A 13,440-nucleotide genomic window follows, 5' to 3' on the forward strand; every position below is an offset into this window, starting at 1 on the left:
TCGGCGGGCGCTGGAGCGCGGCGACACCGTCTGCGCGGGGCGGGCGGACCCTCGCGGCCATGGCGGAGCGCGGCGCCCGGCGCTGCTGCCTGGGCTGGGACTTCAGCACGCAGCAGGTGCGGCCGCGGGCCCCGGGTCCGGGTCCGGGTCCGGGTCCGGGGTGGGAGCGCGGCGGGGAGCCCCGGGCCGAGCCTCGAGAGCGCCCCCCGCCCCCGGGCTTCCGGGGCTCCGGCGCCCCTACCCCGCCCGGGCGGCCGCGACCGGAACCGGCCCCGGGGCCAGGGCTCGCGCGTGGGGGCGGGCGCGGAGTGACGGCCGCCCAAGCCTGGGGAGCGCGGCCGGCACCGGTGACCCGAGTCAGGCCCGAGACCTCAGCGGCCGGGGCGCGACGGACGCCCGGACTTTGCCCGCCGGGTCGGCGCGGCGCTGCCGCCCGAGGACGCGCTGCCGGCCCCCGGGGTTCGCAGGCGGCGAACAGTCCAGACGTGCCTCAGACCGGGTGCGGGGCTGCCAAGGGGCGCCCTTTCCTCACCTTGGGAAGTCAGCGCAGGTGCATCAGACCCCTCTCCCCACGGGTCAGGGAGGCAGCCTCGGCCAGCCCCTGGCCAGAACGCCTGGTGGGACTGCACAAGGCCAGCCGCCTTGCCGGGTCTCCGCGCCCATCTGTCTGGGACAGGAGCTGCACCCCTGAGTTCGGAGGTCGGCTCCGTCCGGACCTGTGCGTCTCTGGACTTGATCGCGGCCTGTGCGAACAGCCCAGGGGCCTTGTCTGGTCTCTCAGGTCCCTGCAGACGGGCCCCCAGACACATCTCCAAATGCTGCTTGTCTGTCATTCCATCCCCTGGAGGACTTACTCCGGCCTCCTTGCCAGGTTCAAGAATCAGCTCGTCTTCGAGCATCTGCTTCTAGAGGGTCTTGGCTTTGGTTGCTTAGGGGGGCACAGAAAGATTCCTTGAGCTGTATGGCTGTTTCTTCTTTGCCTCAGCCTTTTCATGTTACCTGCTCTGGGTATGTTCCCAGATGAGGCCTCTGTAGCCATGGTTACAGTGATGCACCCCAAGCAAGGCTGAGCCACCCACTCAGGTGATGGGCCTCACCTGGTGATGTTCCTACCCCTGGACCAGTGTAGAAGCTGAGGAAAATACACCATTTTTAAAAATGCCTTCCAGGTGAAAGTTGTTGCTGTTGATGCAGAGCTGAATGTGTTCTATGAGGACAGTGTGCATTTTGACAGAGACCTTCTAGAATTTGGGTATGTACCTAGTGTATATGTGTGGTGGGGGTTGGTTTTGGGGTCCTCCCTCAACCGTTTACATTCATAAACTGCACTATTCTGGTGTGCTGTTTTTATTTATAAGAAATACATATTCGGTCATTCAGATGGCCAGAATATATTTGGTTTGGTCTTGACAGTTCCTGACTCACAGCCCCCCAAACCCTTGGAATTTCCTAAGTGTTGAGAGTCCTAAAGGTGTCTTTTGTTATGTGAATGGAAATGACTTTTAGACTCTACCCAAGGGTAGGGGCTGGTTGCCAAGACCAACCATGTGATTAGAGACTTGGAATTTTCAGCTGGAGGTTGCAAGGCCAATGGCCAGTGACTTAGTCAATCGTGACTATGTAACAAAGTCTTCATAAGAACCCAAAAAGACTGGGTTCAGAGAGCTGGGTTGATGAACACGTGGAGATTGGGCAGAGTGGCGTGCCTGGAAAGGAGATGGAAACTCCTTGCTTTTTCCCCATACCTTGCCCTATATATCTCTTCATCTGGCTGTCAATTCCTGTCCTTTATCCTGTCTTTTAATAAACTGGTAAACCTAAGTTTGTGTTTTCCCTGAGTTTTGTGAGCTGCTCAAGCGAATCAAAAGAACCTAAGACCATTGGAACCAACAATCTGTAGCTGGTTAGTCAGAAGCACAGGTAACAGCCTAGGGCTTGCACTTGGCATCTGAAGTGGGTAGGGAAGGGCAGCCTTGAAGGTCTGGACCCATAACCAGTGGAACTTGATGCTATCTCTGGGTAGATAGTGTCAGACCATTTGCTAATGGCCCAGAATTGCTTGGTGGTATGTGTAGCAGAACCACCATCCTCTCCTATCCCCCACCACATTTGAATTGCGTCCAAGAACCTAGGAGTTACTGTCTGTAGATCTGGCTTCATCAAACTACAGGACTCATGGTCTTGGTAGACCTCTCAAGCACCCTTTTCTTCTGGAATGTGTTCTCCAATTCTTTCCCAATTCCAGGTACTCATGCATCCATACATGCAATAAGTATCAATTGAAACTTGCTTTGGGTCGGGCACCATCCTGCGTACTGAGATTTGATGGTGAGTGGAACAGAGACATGGGTCCTTACTCTCCCAGAGCTTTCCGTTGAATAGGGGAGACTGATATCAATCAAGGCATCTCACAAAAGAATATTTGATTATAGACTCAGAGAATGCCATTAAAGGAAAGGAACTCCCTTCTCCAAATGTTGATTATAAAGGAACGTGACCCAGACTTAGAGGTTGGTCAGGAAGGGTCCCTAAGGAAGTAGTGCTTAAGCCAAGATCTGAGTGAGTGGGATTCACCAGGTGATGGAAGGGAGAGAGCATTCCAGGCAGAAGGAGCAGAGTGTGCAAAGGCCCTGTAGGATGAAAGAGCACTGCTTATTCAGGGAATTGAAGACCAGTTTGGCTGGGGAGCAGAGAGGGTGTTGGAGGCTGGGCTCGACCACATAGGCTTTGGTACACAGTTTGCCTGAAGTCTATGAACAGCCACTGAAGGGCCATGGGGATAGCGGTAAGGTGTGAGTGACATGGTTGACACAGTTGTATTTGTGTTTTGAAAAGCTCTCTCTGGGTACAGCGAGAGAGCATTTGGGGATTGGTCAGAGTGCATGTTGGGAGACCATGGAGGTTTTTCAAGATCATCTGGATGGGAAATGATAGTGTCTTGGAGAGGTGAGTGATGAAATTGCCAGGGCCTGGGGCAGAATTGAATGTGAGGTGTGAAGGTAAGGTTTCTGGCTGGCCTTGTGGATGGATGGTAGATTGTGGAAGAGACTTGATTTTGGGAAGAAAGATCATAAATTTAGCTGTTGTATATTTTGTATTAGTTTGGGAGTGCTGCCAGAAAAAAATACTACAGATTACGTGTCTTACACAACAGAAATTTATTTTTCTACAATTCTGGAGATGCCGACAGGGTCAGGTTCCTCCGAAACCTCTTTCCTTGGTTTGCAGATGGCTGCCTTGCTGCCAGTCACATGGTCATCCTCTGCCCGTTGCATCCCTAGTGTCTCCATCATATTATTTGTTTTCTAACCTACTTTTACAAGGACACCAGTGATACAGGATTAGGGTCCCTAAGTGGGGAGCCTGACACAGGGCTTGATCCTGGAGTCAAAAGCAGATGCTTAACCGACTAAACCACCCAGGCGCCCCTTTTTAGTTTCTCTTGAGACTTCTTTGACTCATGTGTTATTTAGAAAGGTATTGCTTGGGACACCTGGGTGGCTCAGTGGTTGAGGGTCGGCCTTTGGCTCAGGGCGTGATCCCAGAGGTCTGGGATCAAGTCCCACATCAGGCTCCCTGCATGGAGCCTGCTTCTCCTCCCTCTGCCTATGTCTCTGCCTCTCTCTCTCTCTCTCTGTGTCTCTCATGAATAAATAAATAAAATCTTAAAAAAAAAAAAGAAAGAAAGATATTGCTTAATCTTCACATCTTCCAGTTACCTTTCTGTTCTGGATTTTTACTTTAATTTCACATAATAGTATGAAAACACACTTCGTATAATTTCTGTGCTTTTAAATTTTTAAATTCTGCCTCACTCTCTCTTTTGACTCAATGAGTCCATCAATCCTCTCCATTAGGAAAAAAAAAAAGGTATCCATACCCAAAATACAGTAGTGTTTAGTATTGCTTTTTTACCCAGTTACATTTTTAAGATCTTTCAACTGTATTCAGATCTAGCTTATTCCTCCCCCACTGTTCTTTTTACAGTTTTATTGAGATATAATTGATACACCGTGAACTGCACACATGTAATGTGTACAGCTTTGTAAGTTTTGACATAGATATTCCTTTATGAATCTATGCCCAGAATCAAGATAATAAACATTTCTATACCTCAAAAGTTTTCTCATGCCACTTTGAGTGTATTCCTCTTCCTCACTTGAGCCCCCAGCAATCACTGATACATTTTCTATCACTATGGATTAGTTTATACTTTCTAGAATTTTATATAAAGGAAATAATAATTATATATTCTTTTTTATCTGACTTTTAAAACTTAGTATAATCATTTTGAGATTCACCTATGTTGTTATATGTATCAATAATTTGTTCTATTTTATTGCTCAGTAGTATTCCATTGTGTGAATGGACCACAATTAGTTTATCCATCATCTGATGAGGGATATTTGGATGGATTCCATTTTTTCATTATTATAAAGAAACTGTGAAACACATACAAGTCTTGGTGTCAACATAAACTTTCATTTGTGTTAGAAATGAAATACTTAGGAATGGTTAAGTTGTATGGTAGGTTTTTAAAAAACTGCCATATTCTTTTCTGAAGTGGTTATTTTAACACAGATATTAAGCATTGCATCTACTTGGTACATAATTTGAGAGGAACAAAAGGCATATTGTGAAGTCTTAATCTCTCTGTGATCTCATCTCTTCCGTCCTGCCCTCCTAACTTTCATTAGTTTTTTGTGTATCCTTCCAGTGTTTTATATCAAAACATAAGCAGATGTATCTTTATTTTCTCCCTTATTTACACTCAAAAAGTTCATTGTACACATCATTGTGTACTTTGCTTTATTCATTTCACAATAATTGGGCTGTGTTTCCACATCAGTACATAGAGCTTCTGTGTTTGTTTTTTTAGAGGGAGAGAGCATGTGCATGCATGAGCTCAAGTAGGGAGAAGGGTGGAGGGGAGGGGGAGAGAGGGAATCTTAAGCAGACTCCCTGCTGAGCACAGAGCCCTATGCCAGGCTGGATCTCAGGACCCTGAGATCATGACCTGAGCTGAAACCAAGAGTGAGTTGCCTAATGGACTGAGCCACCCAGGTGCACCCCCTGTGTTATTTTTATAGGATGCATAGAATTCCATTGTGTAGTTGGAATTGATGGATGCTGGGTTGTTTGCAGTGAAAAATGATGTGAATTACCTAACTTATGGCATTACAGACATGTGCCAATTTATTTGTGAGATAGAAGTTTGGAAATGGGGGGGGTGCCTGTGTGGCTCAGTCTGTTGGGTGTCTAACTCTTGGTTTTGGCTTAGGTTGTGATCTCATGGGTCATGGGGTCAGGCCCCAATGCAGGCTCCACGCTCAGCAGGAAATCTGCTTGAAGATTCTTTCCTTCTGCCCCACCCCCACTCGAATGTGTATGCATGTGTGCTCTCTCAAATAAATAAATATTTTTTAAAAAGTTTGGAAAAAGGATTGCTGGATCAAAGAGTAAATAGATTTGTAAATTTGGAATGTATGGCCAGATTGGCTCCCATAGGGATTGTATTGATTTACACCCCACCAGCAATGCATGTGAGTGCCTCTTTCCCACAGCACTGCAATGCAGTGTGGTTGTTAGAAGAGTTGAACTTTTTTCCTGTGAAGTTGTTTTTCATGACCTTTGCCCATTTTTCTCTTGGATTGATTATTTCTAGGTGTTCTTCATATATTAGAAGAATGATCTCTTTGTTGTTAAATGAATTGCAATGAATGTTTCTCAGATTTTTGTTTGTTTTTGATTTGCATATGGGTGGTGGCCATACCCGTATTTTGTTTCCTGCGCTCCTGACTTCTCAGCCTTTTCTGTTGCTTCCAGATTTTGAGTCACAGTTTAAAAGGCCTTCCTCATTCTGAGATTGTGAAGGGATTCACCTGTGTTTTCTTCTAGTTCTTATAAGACTTCAGTTTTCTTATGTAAAAATATTTGGAGATTATCTAGGTGCATGGCATAACGTTTATATCCAGCTTCAGTTTTTTATCAATGACTCCAATTTTTTTTTAAGATCTTAATTATTTATTTGATAGAGGGAGAGAGAGAGAGCAAGCACAAGGGGGAACGGCAGGCAGAGGGAGAGGGAGAAGCAGGTTCTCTGCAGAGCAGAGAGCCCTAATAGGAACTTGATCCTGGAAACCTGGGGTCACAACCTGAGCTGAAAGCAAACCGACTGAACCACCCAGGCACCCTTCCAATTGTTTTAATGCCGTTTTCCTAGAATCCTGTCTTTACCTCACTGATTTGAGACACCAACTTTATTTATTTATTTTTATTTATTTATGATAGTCACAGAGAGATAGAGAGGCAGAGACACAGGCAGAGGGAGAAGCAGGCTCCATGCACCGGGAGCCCGACGTGGGATTCGATCCTGGGTCTCCAGGATTGCGCCCTGGGCCAAAGGCAGGCGCCAAACCGCTGCGCCACCCAGGGATCCCCGAGACACCAACTTTATATGCTAATTTCTGTGTGTGGTTAGGTGGATTTCTGGGCATTTTCTTTTGTTACATTAGTTGGGGTCTGTTCATGAGCCAGTAATGTGTTATTTTAGTTATTCCAGCTTTATAATAAGACTTAATATCTAAAATTGTTGGTCCCCTCTGACTGTTCTACATTCAATTTCCATGGCCTTTTTTTTTTTTTTTTTTTTTTGATATGTACTTTAGAATCAGCTTTTCAGGTTCCAGAAAGAAAAATTGTTAATATTTTTATTGAGATTGTGTTACATTTCTAAATTAACTTGCAGAGAATTGGCAACTTTATGAGATTGAGTCTTCTTTTTCTTATTTTTTTTTATTTTTATTTTTAGATTGAGTCTTCTTATCAAAGCATCTGCTTTGTCTTTGCATTTGTTCAAGGCTTATTTTGAATACTTCACATGTGTTTTGATATGTTTGACATGTGGATTGTGCACAGAAATGACCATAATTCCCCAGCCCTTCCTATACCCAGACCCTTTGCAGTGGGGCTTGGAAGCTCCCTCAGTCAAGAGAGGGGAGTCATTTCCTTACCTGTTGATTTTAACCAGTAGAATGGGAGGAAAGTAACTTCAAGCCAGTTCTAAATCTAAGCCTCCAGAAGGCCTTGCTGACTTCTGCTCTCATTCTTGGAACCCTGCCCAGCCACCACATGGCCAAGTTCAGGATGGCTTGCTGGAAAATGAGAGGCATTTACTCCCATACCCCCAGCTAAGCAAGACAAGCAGCGCCGGCCCCAGAAGCAGGACCCTCTAGCTACTGTTAGCCAACCATGGATGCATGAGGCGCCCAGCTGAGCCCAGCCCAGTGACCAACAGATTTGTGAGCTAAATGAGCTTAATAGTTTCAAGTCACTTAGCTGTGAAGTGGTTTATAACAAGGCAAAACCACCTAGTACCTATAATTTATTTTAAACTTATTTCTAACTATTGTATCTTCTTATGTAAATAGTGACTTTTGTGGTGATTGACCAGCGATCTGTCAGACTTATTTCCTTCTCCCCCTGGGCATACTCCTGCCTTTCTTGTAGTTTTGTTCAGCCATGTGACTTGAGTCTGATTACCAGCAGAACACGGGAGAAAGTGAACAGGCCTCTCTATGAGACCATACAACCCCCACCCACTGTGATCCTCTGCCCTGTGTCTTCCTTGACCCTGTGGCTGGATGTAGTGTCCAGGGCAGCCTTAGAAACCACTTGGAAGGGATCCCTGGGTGGCTATGTAGTTTGGCACCTGCCTTCGGCCCAGGGCGTGATCCTGGAGTCCCGGGATTGAGTCCTGCATCAGGCTCCCTGCATGGAGCCTGCTTCTCCCTCTGCCTGTGTCTCTGCCTCTGTGTGTGTGTGTGTGTGTGTGTCTAATGAATAAATAAAATCTTTTAAAAAATAAAAAAAGAAACCATTTGGAAGATGAGAATAGCCACTGTCCCCCTGGGTCCCTGATAACTGCAGGAAACAGAACCCACTCCTCACCTGACTCTGCATTCCTGGTCCCCAGCATGCCACTGATGATGCTTTATGTGAGTGAGAAAAAAAACCTTCAGCTGTGTCAAGCCATGGAAATTAACTAATACAGGGTGTTCCCCCCCCCCCCCCCCGCCATCGTATCCTTTAAAAAAAAAAGCTCTTCTTGATATTGAATTCACATATCAAAAAATTCACTCTTTTAAAATGTATACAGTTCAGGGATCCCTGGGTGGCGCAGCGGTTTGGCGCCTGCCTTTGGCCCAGGGCGCGATCCTGGAGACCCGGGATCGAATCCCACATCGGGCTCCCGGAGCATGGAGCCTGCTTCTCCCTCTGCCTATGTCTCTGCCTCTCTCTCTCTCTGTGACTATCATAAATAAAAATTAAAAAAAAATAAAAATAAAATAAAAAAAAAATAAAATGTATACAGTTCAGTGGTCTTTAATATATTCACAGAACTGTGTCATGATCTCCACTATTTAATTTTAGAACATTTTCATCACCTCAAAAAGAAGCCCCATATTCACTAGCAGTCACTCCCTATGTCCCCTCCTCCAGTCCTGGCAACCACAAAGTCGGTGGATTTGCCTATTCTGAACATTTCTTATAAATGAATTATGTAATATGTGGTAAATTTTGACAAGTTTCTTTCACTTACAACGTTTCTAAAGTTTATATTGTAAAACATCAGGACTTCATTTCTTTCTATATTATACTCAGTAATGTTCCTTTGTATGGATGATACCACATTTTGTTTATCCATACATCAGCTGCCAGATATTCCTCTCTTTGGCTATTATGAACAATCCTGCTATGAACATTTGTGTGTGTTATTTTTTTTTAAGATTTTTTATTTATTAATTCATGAGAGACACAGAGAGGCAGAGACACAGGCAGAGGAAGAAGCAGGCTCCATGCAGGGGAGCCCGATGCGGGACTTGATCCCGGGGCTCCAGGATCAGGCCCTGAGCCAAAGGCAGGCGCTAAACCTTCATACCCATTAACTTCCCAGGGAGAAGTTAAGCTACCCAGGTATCCCCTCATGTGTGTTATAGACTAACTTGTGTCCCCCTCCCCTCCTGCCCCCTGAAAAATCACATTGAAGTCCTAACTTCCAATGTAGCTGTATTTGGAGATACGACCTTTAGGGAACTAATTAAGGTTGAGATCATAAAGGTGAGGCTCTAATCCAATAGAAATGGTGTCCTTATATGAGGAAGATCTCTCTCTGCCCCCCACTCTACCCCCTCCCTGAGTGTGCTCAGAGGAAAGGCCAAGGGGGGACACGGTGAGACGGTGGCCATCTGCAAATAGGAAGAGTGCTTTCACCAAAAACCATATTTGCCAGCATCTTGATCATAGGCTTCTTGCTCCCAGAATTGTGATGAGATAAATGCCTGTTTTTTAAACTGCTCCATCTCTGGCGTTCGTTACTGCAGCCCGAGCTGACTAATACAGCGTACAAGTTCTGTAAGGACATGTTCTCATTTCCACTGGGTATATACCTGGGAGTGGAATGAATGGGTCCTGTGGTCACTCTATGTTCAACACTTGGAGGAACTTTTCCTTTTTTTTTTTCTTTTTTTTAAGATTTTATTTATCCATGAGAGACAGAAAGAGAGGCAGAGATACAGGCAGAGGGAGAAGCGGGCTCCCTGTGGGGAACCCAGTGCAGGGCTTCATCCCAGGACCCTGGGATCATGACCTGAGCCAAAGGCAGATACTCAACCACTGAGCCACCCAGGTGCCCCCAGACAGACTTTTCCAAAGCAGCCATACCATTTTATATTCTCACGAGTGCTGTAGGAGGGTTGCAATTTTTCCATGTCTTTGCCAACATTAGTTCTTTACTATTTTTCTGATTATAGATTATATCTATGTTAATGGGTATGAAGCAGCAGCTCCTTGTGGTTTTGATTTGCATCTTTCTTCTTTTTATTTTTATTTTTTTAGTTTTGATTTTTGATTTTCATCTTTCTAATGACTAGTGATGTTGAGTATGTTTGGCCATTTGTGTATCTTTAGAGAAATGTCTACTTGGATTCTTTGCCCATTTTTCAACTGCATTATTTGTCTTTTTGTTACTGAGTTGTACAACTATCTTTAGATAGTCTGGATACAAGTCTCTTATCAGACATAGGATTTCAAAACTTTTTTCCCATTTCTGTGGGTTATCTTCGCACTTTCTTGATGGTCCTTTGAAACAAGTTTTAAATTTTGATTGTCTGTTTAATCTGTTTCTTTTGTTTCTTGTACTTTCAGTACAGTATTTTAGGTTTTGGTGTTGATTTTATATTTCATAAAAAGAATTGGAAAATTCCAAGCTGCCCAGGAACAATTTGAATAATATTTGAAATACTTGTTCTTTAAAGATTTGAGAGTAATCTTCTGTGAAATCATTTGGACCTGGTGCTTTGGCAGGTATGGGGGAGCTTTAGACTTCTTCCTAGCAGGAATTGCCAATTTTAAGTTGTTAAATACACGGTGGACTATTTGGTTGCAATTATCACGTGTTTTGTAGAAGCAACATTTTTTTCTGATAGTTTTTATTATCCATGGGAAAGTATGCTGCTCTTTTTCTTTTTTCCCAGTAGTATCTTATAAAAATACTGGTATTATTGAATATAATTTGTGTACCAAAGAAAGGACATCTGTTAAAATGTACAGTTCAGTGCGTTTTGATAGAGGAAGACCTATAGCTGAGAAAGTACCACCAAAATGAAGATACAGACCATCTACGTCACTCCCAAAAGATACTTTTTTTTTTTTAAATTAACGAGGGGGGCGGCAGAGACACAGGCAGAGGGAGAAGCAGGCTCTGTGAGGGGAGCCCTATATGGGACTTGATCCTGGGACCCTAGGATCGTGACCTGAGCCAAAGGCAGATGCTCACCCACCCAGGTGCCCCTCCCGAAATATTCTTTGTGCCCCTTTGTATCCCATCCTTTCCTCCCTACTGGACTTGGGAAACCACTGACCTGCTTTTTCACAATAGGTGGATTTGCACTTTCTAGCATGTTATATACATGGCATCATGTAGTGTGCACTCTTGTGTCTAGCTTCCTTCACTCAGTGTGATCATTGGAGTGTCATCTCTGTTGGTATGTGTATTAGTGGTTCACTTTTTTGTTATTCTGTAATATTCCAACACACACACACACCACAATTTATCCATTCATTCTAGGTTTCTGTTGTCACAAATAAGGCTTTTATGGAAACTTGTATACAAACCTGCCTATGAACTTACACTTTCATTTCTTTTGACGGGATAATTAGGAATAGAATGTCTGGGTCACATGGTTATCTAATAGTATCTTGCTATGGATTCTGAGTCTGCTTTTTTTTGTTTTGTTTTTACTTCATCATTGAAAAGGTTGGGTTTTGTCAAGTGAGTTATTTGCATGAGGGTCTTATAGGGAGGACGAGAGTGGGGAGAAGGGTCCAGGCAACTTTCCAGGCTTGCAATCCAAGGACTTCCTGGTCTGATAGCCAAGAACTTTTCCTGCAGATGCAGCACCTCTGTGTAGCACATCACTTCTACCTCTCCAAACCCAGTGGGCTTGGGAGGGTTTTAATCCAACACTGCACTCCTGGTTTCCTCATGGCTAAGTGATGCCATGCCTGCCTTCCAGGGCGAGACCCTTATATTTTTGTTTTTGCTGATGCTTTCTGAGAATTGTCACCTCCGAGCAATTTCTAGAACTTCTCTTTCCATCTTGCCAGTACCGTTCAGTCTCACTGAGTTTAGAATTCCACCGAGCTTGGGGAAGGGACATTTCTCCCTCCACTGGAGGGATCTAGGGTCTGTCCCCATTGGGACCCTGCCCAAGGTTCTGTCCAACACTCTCTCTTGTTCTCCTTATAGGACTCAAGGTGGGGTCCATGTTCACGAGGATGGGCTGACAGTGACATCTCCAGTCCTGATGTGGGTCCAGGTAAACACAGAGATCCCTGACCCTCTCTTGTCCCCAGCCTATCTCATGGGCGGACTTGCTGATTTACTGGAAAGCCCTCTGTTGAGACCAGATCCTCACTGAGAAATGGAGTCTGCACGGTTTCTAGGGCTGGATTGAGCTTCAACTGGTGTCAGTACTCTTGAGCCGAGAGGACACATGAAAGGCTTCAGGTCTGGTGCTAGAGCACTTGCAAGCCCTGCCAGTAAGTAACCATCTTCAGAATAGCGCCTTTCCCAAACCTTTGCCAAACACTGCAGGAGGCCCTGTGGCTACCCTTGTATCCTGAGATCCAGACACAGCACTGGTGTCCTAGTGTTCAGGCTCAGAAGGACCCCAAGGCAGGCCTGCCTGCTCAGGACTGACAAGAAAGGAAGATCCCTGCTGCCAATTATGGGTGACCCATGGAGCCATGGGACCAGGGGTGTGACCAGTATAGACCATCATGATGGGCCTGGGTCTACCCTGGGGCTCCCGAGACCCTGAACCTGGAAGCCAGCAAAGGCAGTGTTCAGAGTGTCTGCCAAAACCGGTTCAGTCCTCCAATACCTGTTTAAGCAATTCCCTCTACTAAATTCTTTCGGTTAAGATAACTAGAATAATTTTTAAAAGAATTTTTTTTTTTTTAACAACTTGATCCTGACTCATACAGGAGGATGGGGGTAAAGGACAGATTTCCACCAGACAGGCTAGCTGGGATGTACTTCATAGGGTTGAGCCATACCAAGGGGTGTGGTGGGGGTGACAGGCAAGAGCCAGTGTCTAGAGATCCCAGTGATAATGTCAGGGGTTTCTGATAGGTTGGGACCTTCACTCGGGGTGATGAGCAATGGATAGAGAGCCAGGCTTGGGAGTGGAGCCACATGATTTCTAATTGTGAGCAGCCTCCCAGCATTGGACCTCTTCTAGCTGTGCCCACTCCCTGCTCGAGGTTTGACCAGGAGGGCCAAGTTGGCAGTCATAGCCAGGACTGTGAAAGGAGCCCTTCCAGCATAGGGTGGGGATGGCAGAGTCAGGTCAGAGCTCCAGTAGCTGCTCTGCCCTCAAAGGAAATGCAGCCTGGAATGAATCCCTAATTCCTGCCCTGAAATCTTTGGGGAGGGTCAGGCTCTGTTGGGCAGTACCATTTATCCCACACCTGGGGTCTTGCAAGAAAGAAGAACGCACCCAGATGGTGGAGGGTGGAATGGGAATTGGGGCAAATGGCCACCATCTCTACCTACTCCTTCCAGCCTGGTGCTCCTGGACACAGGGAGCCAACTCCTGGCCCCTCTCTGATGGGGGCCGTCTAGTTTGCTCTTCACTTCTCTGTTGCAGTGAAGTCATGCCACTAGTCCAGTGGGTTGAAATGCAAATAGAAAAAAAACACAATTTGATCCCCTTGGTTTTGCTCTTCCTGAGTGCTTGGGAGTCACAAAGTAGAGAAGCAGAATTTGAGGGCCAGTGGTTTCCGATTCCATTACCCAGACTGTTTTTACCATAGTTCACTTTCTTATTTGATTGGTGCCTACTGTAATGAATTATTCTAATGCTTATACATCCC

At 45.4% G+C, this 13,440-nt stretch overlaps 1 protein-coding gene across 2 annotated transcripts in view; it reads left to right on the forward strand.

Annotated features, from left to right (window-relative positions):
- XYLB (xylulokinase) overlaps nt 1-13,440 on the forward strand; it is a 49,035-nt gene continuing 35,595 nt past the window's right edge. Inside the window, exons 1-3 of one of the 2 annotated variants that reach the window (XM_041734159.1) lie at nt 1-116; nt 1,170-1,252; nt 11,810-11,879. In XM_041734159.1, the coding sequence (XP_041590093.1) occupies nt 60-116; nt 1,170-1,252; nt 11,810-11,879 (210 nt within the window). In that variant the 5' untranslated portion in view covers nt 1-59. Of the gene's footprint in view, nt 117-187; nt 551-1,169; nt 1,253-11,809; nt 11,880-13,440 lie in introns of those variants that run through there. The other variant, XM_041734160.1, reaches the window with a different exon arrangement.

The sequence above is a fragment of the Vulpes lagopus genome, chromosome 19 (assembly GCF_018345385.1).
Source record: "Vulpes lagopus strain Blue_001 chromosome 19, ASM1834538v1, whole genome shotgun sequence".
NCBI lineage: Eukaryota > Metazoa > Chordata > Mammalia > Carnivora > Canidae > Vulpes > Vulpes lagopus.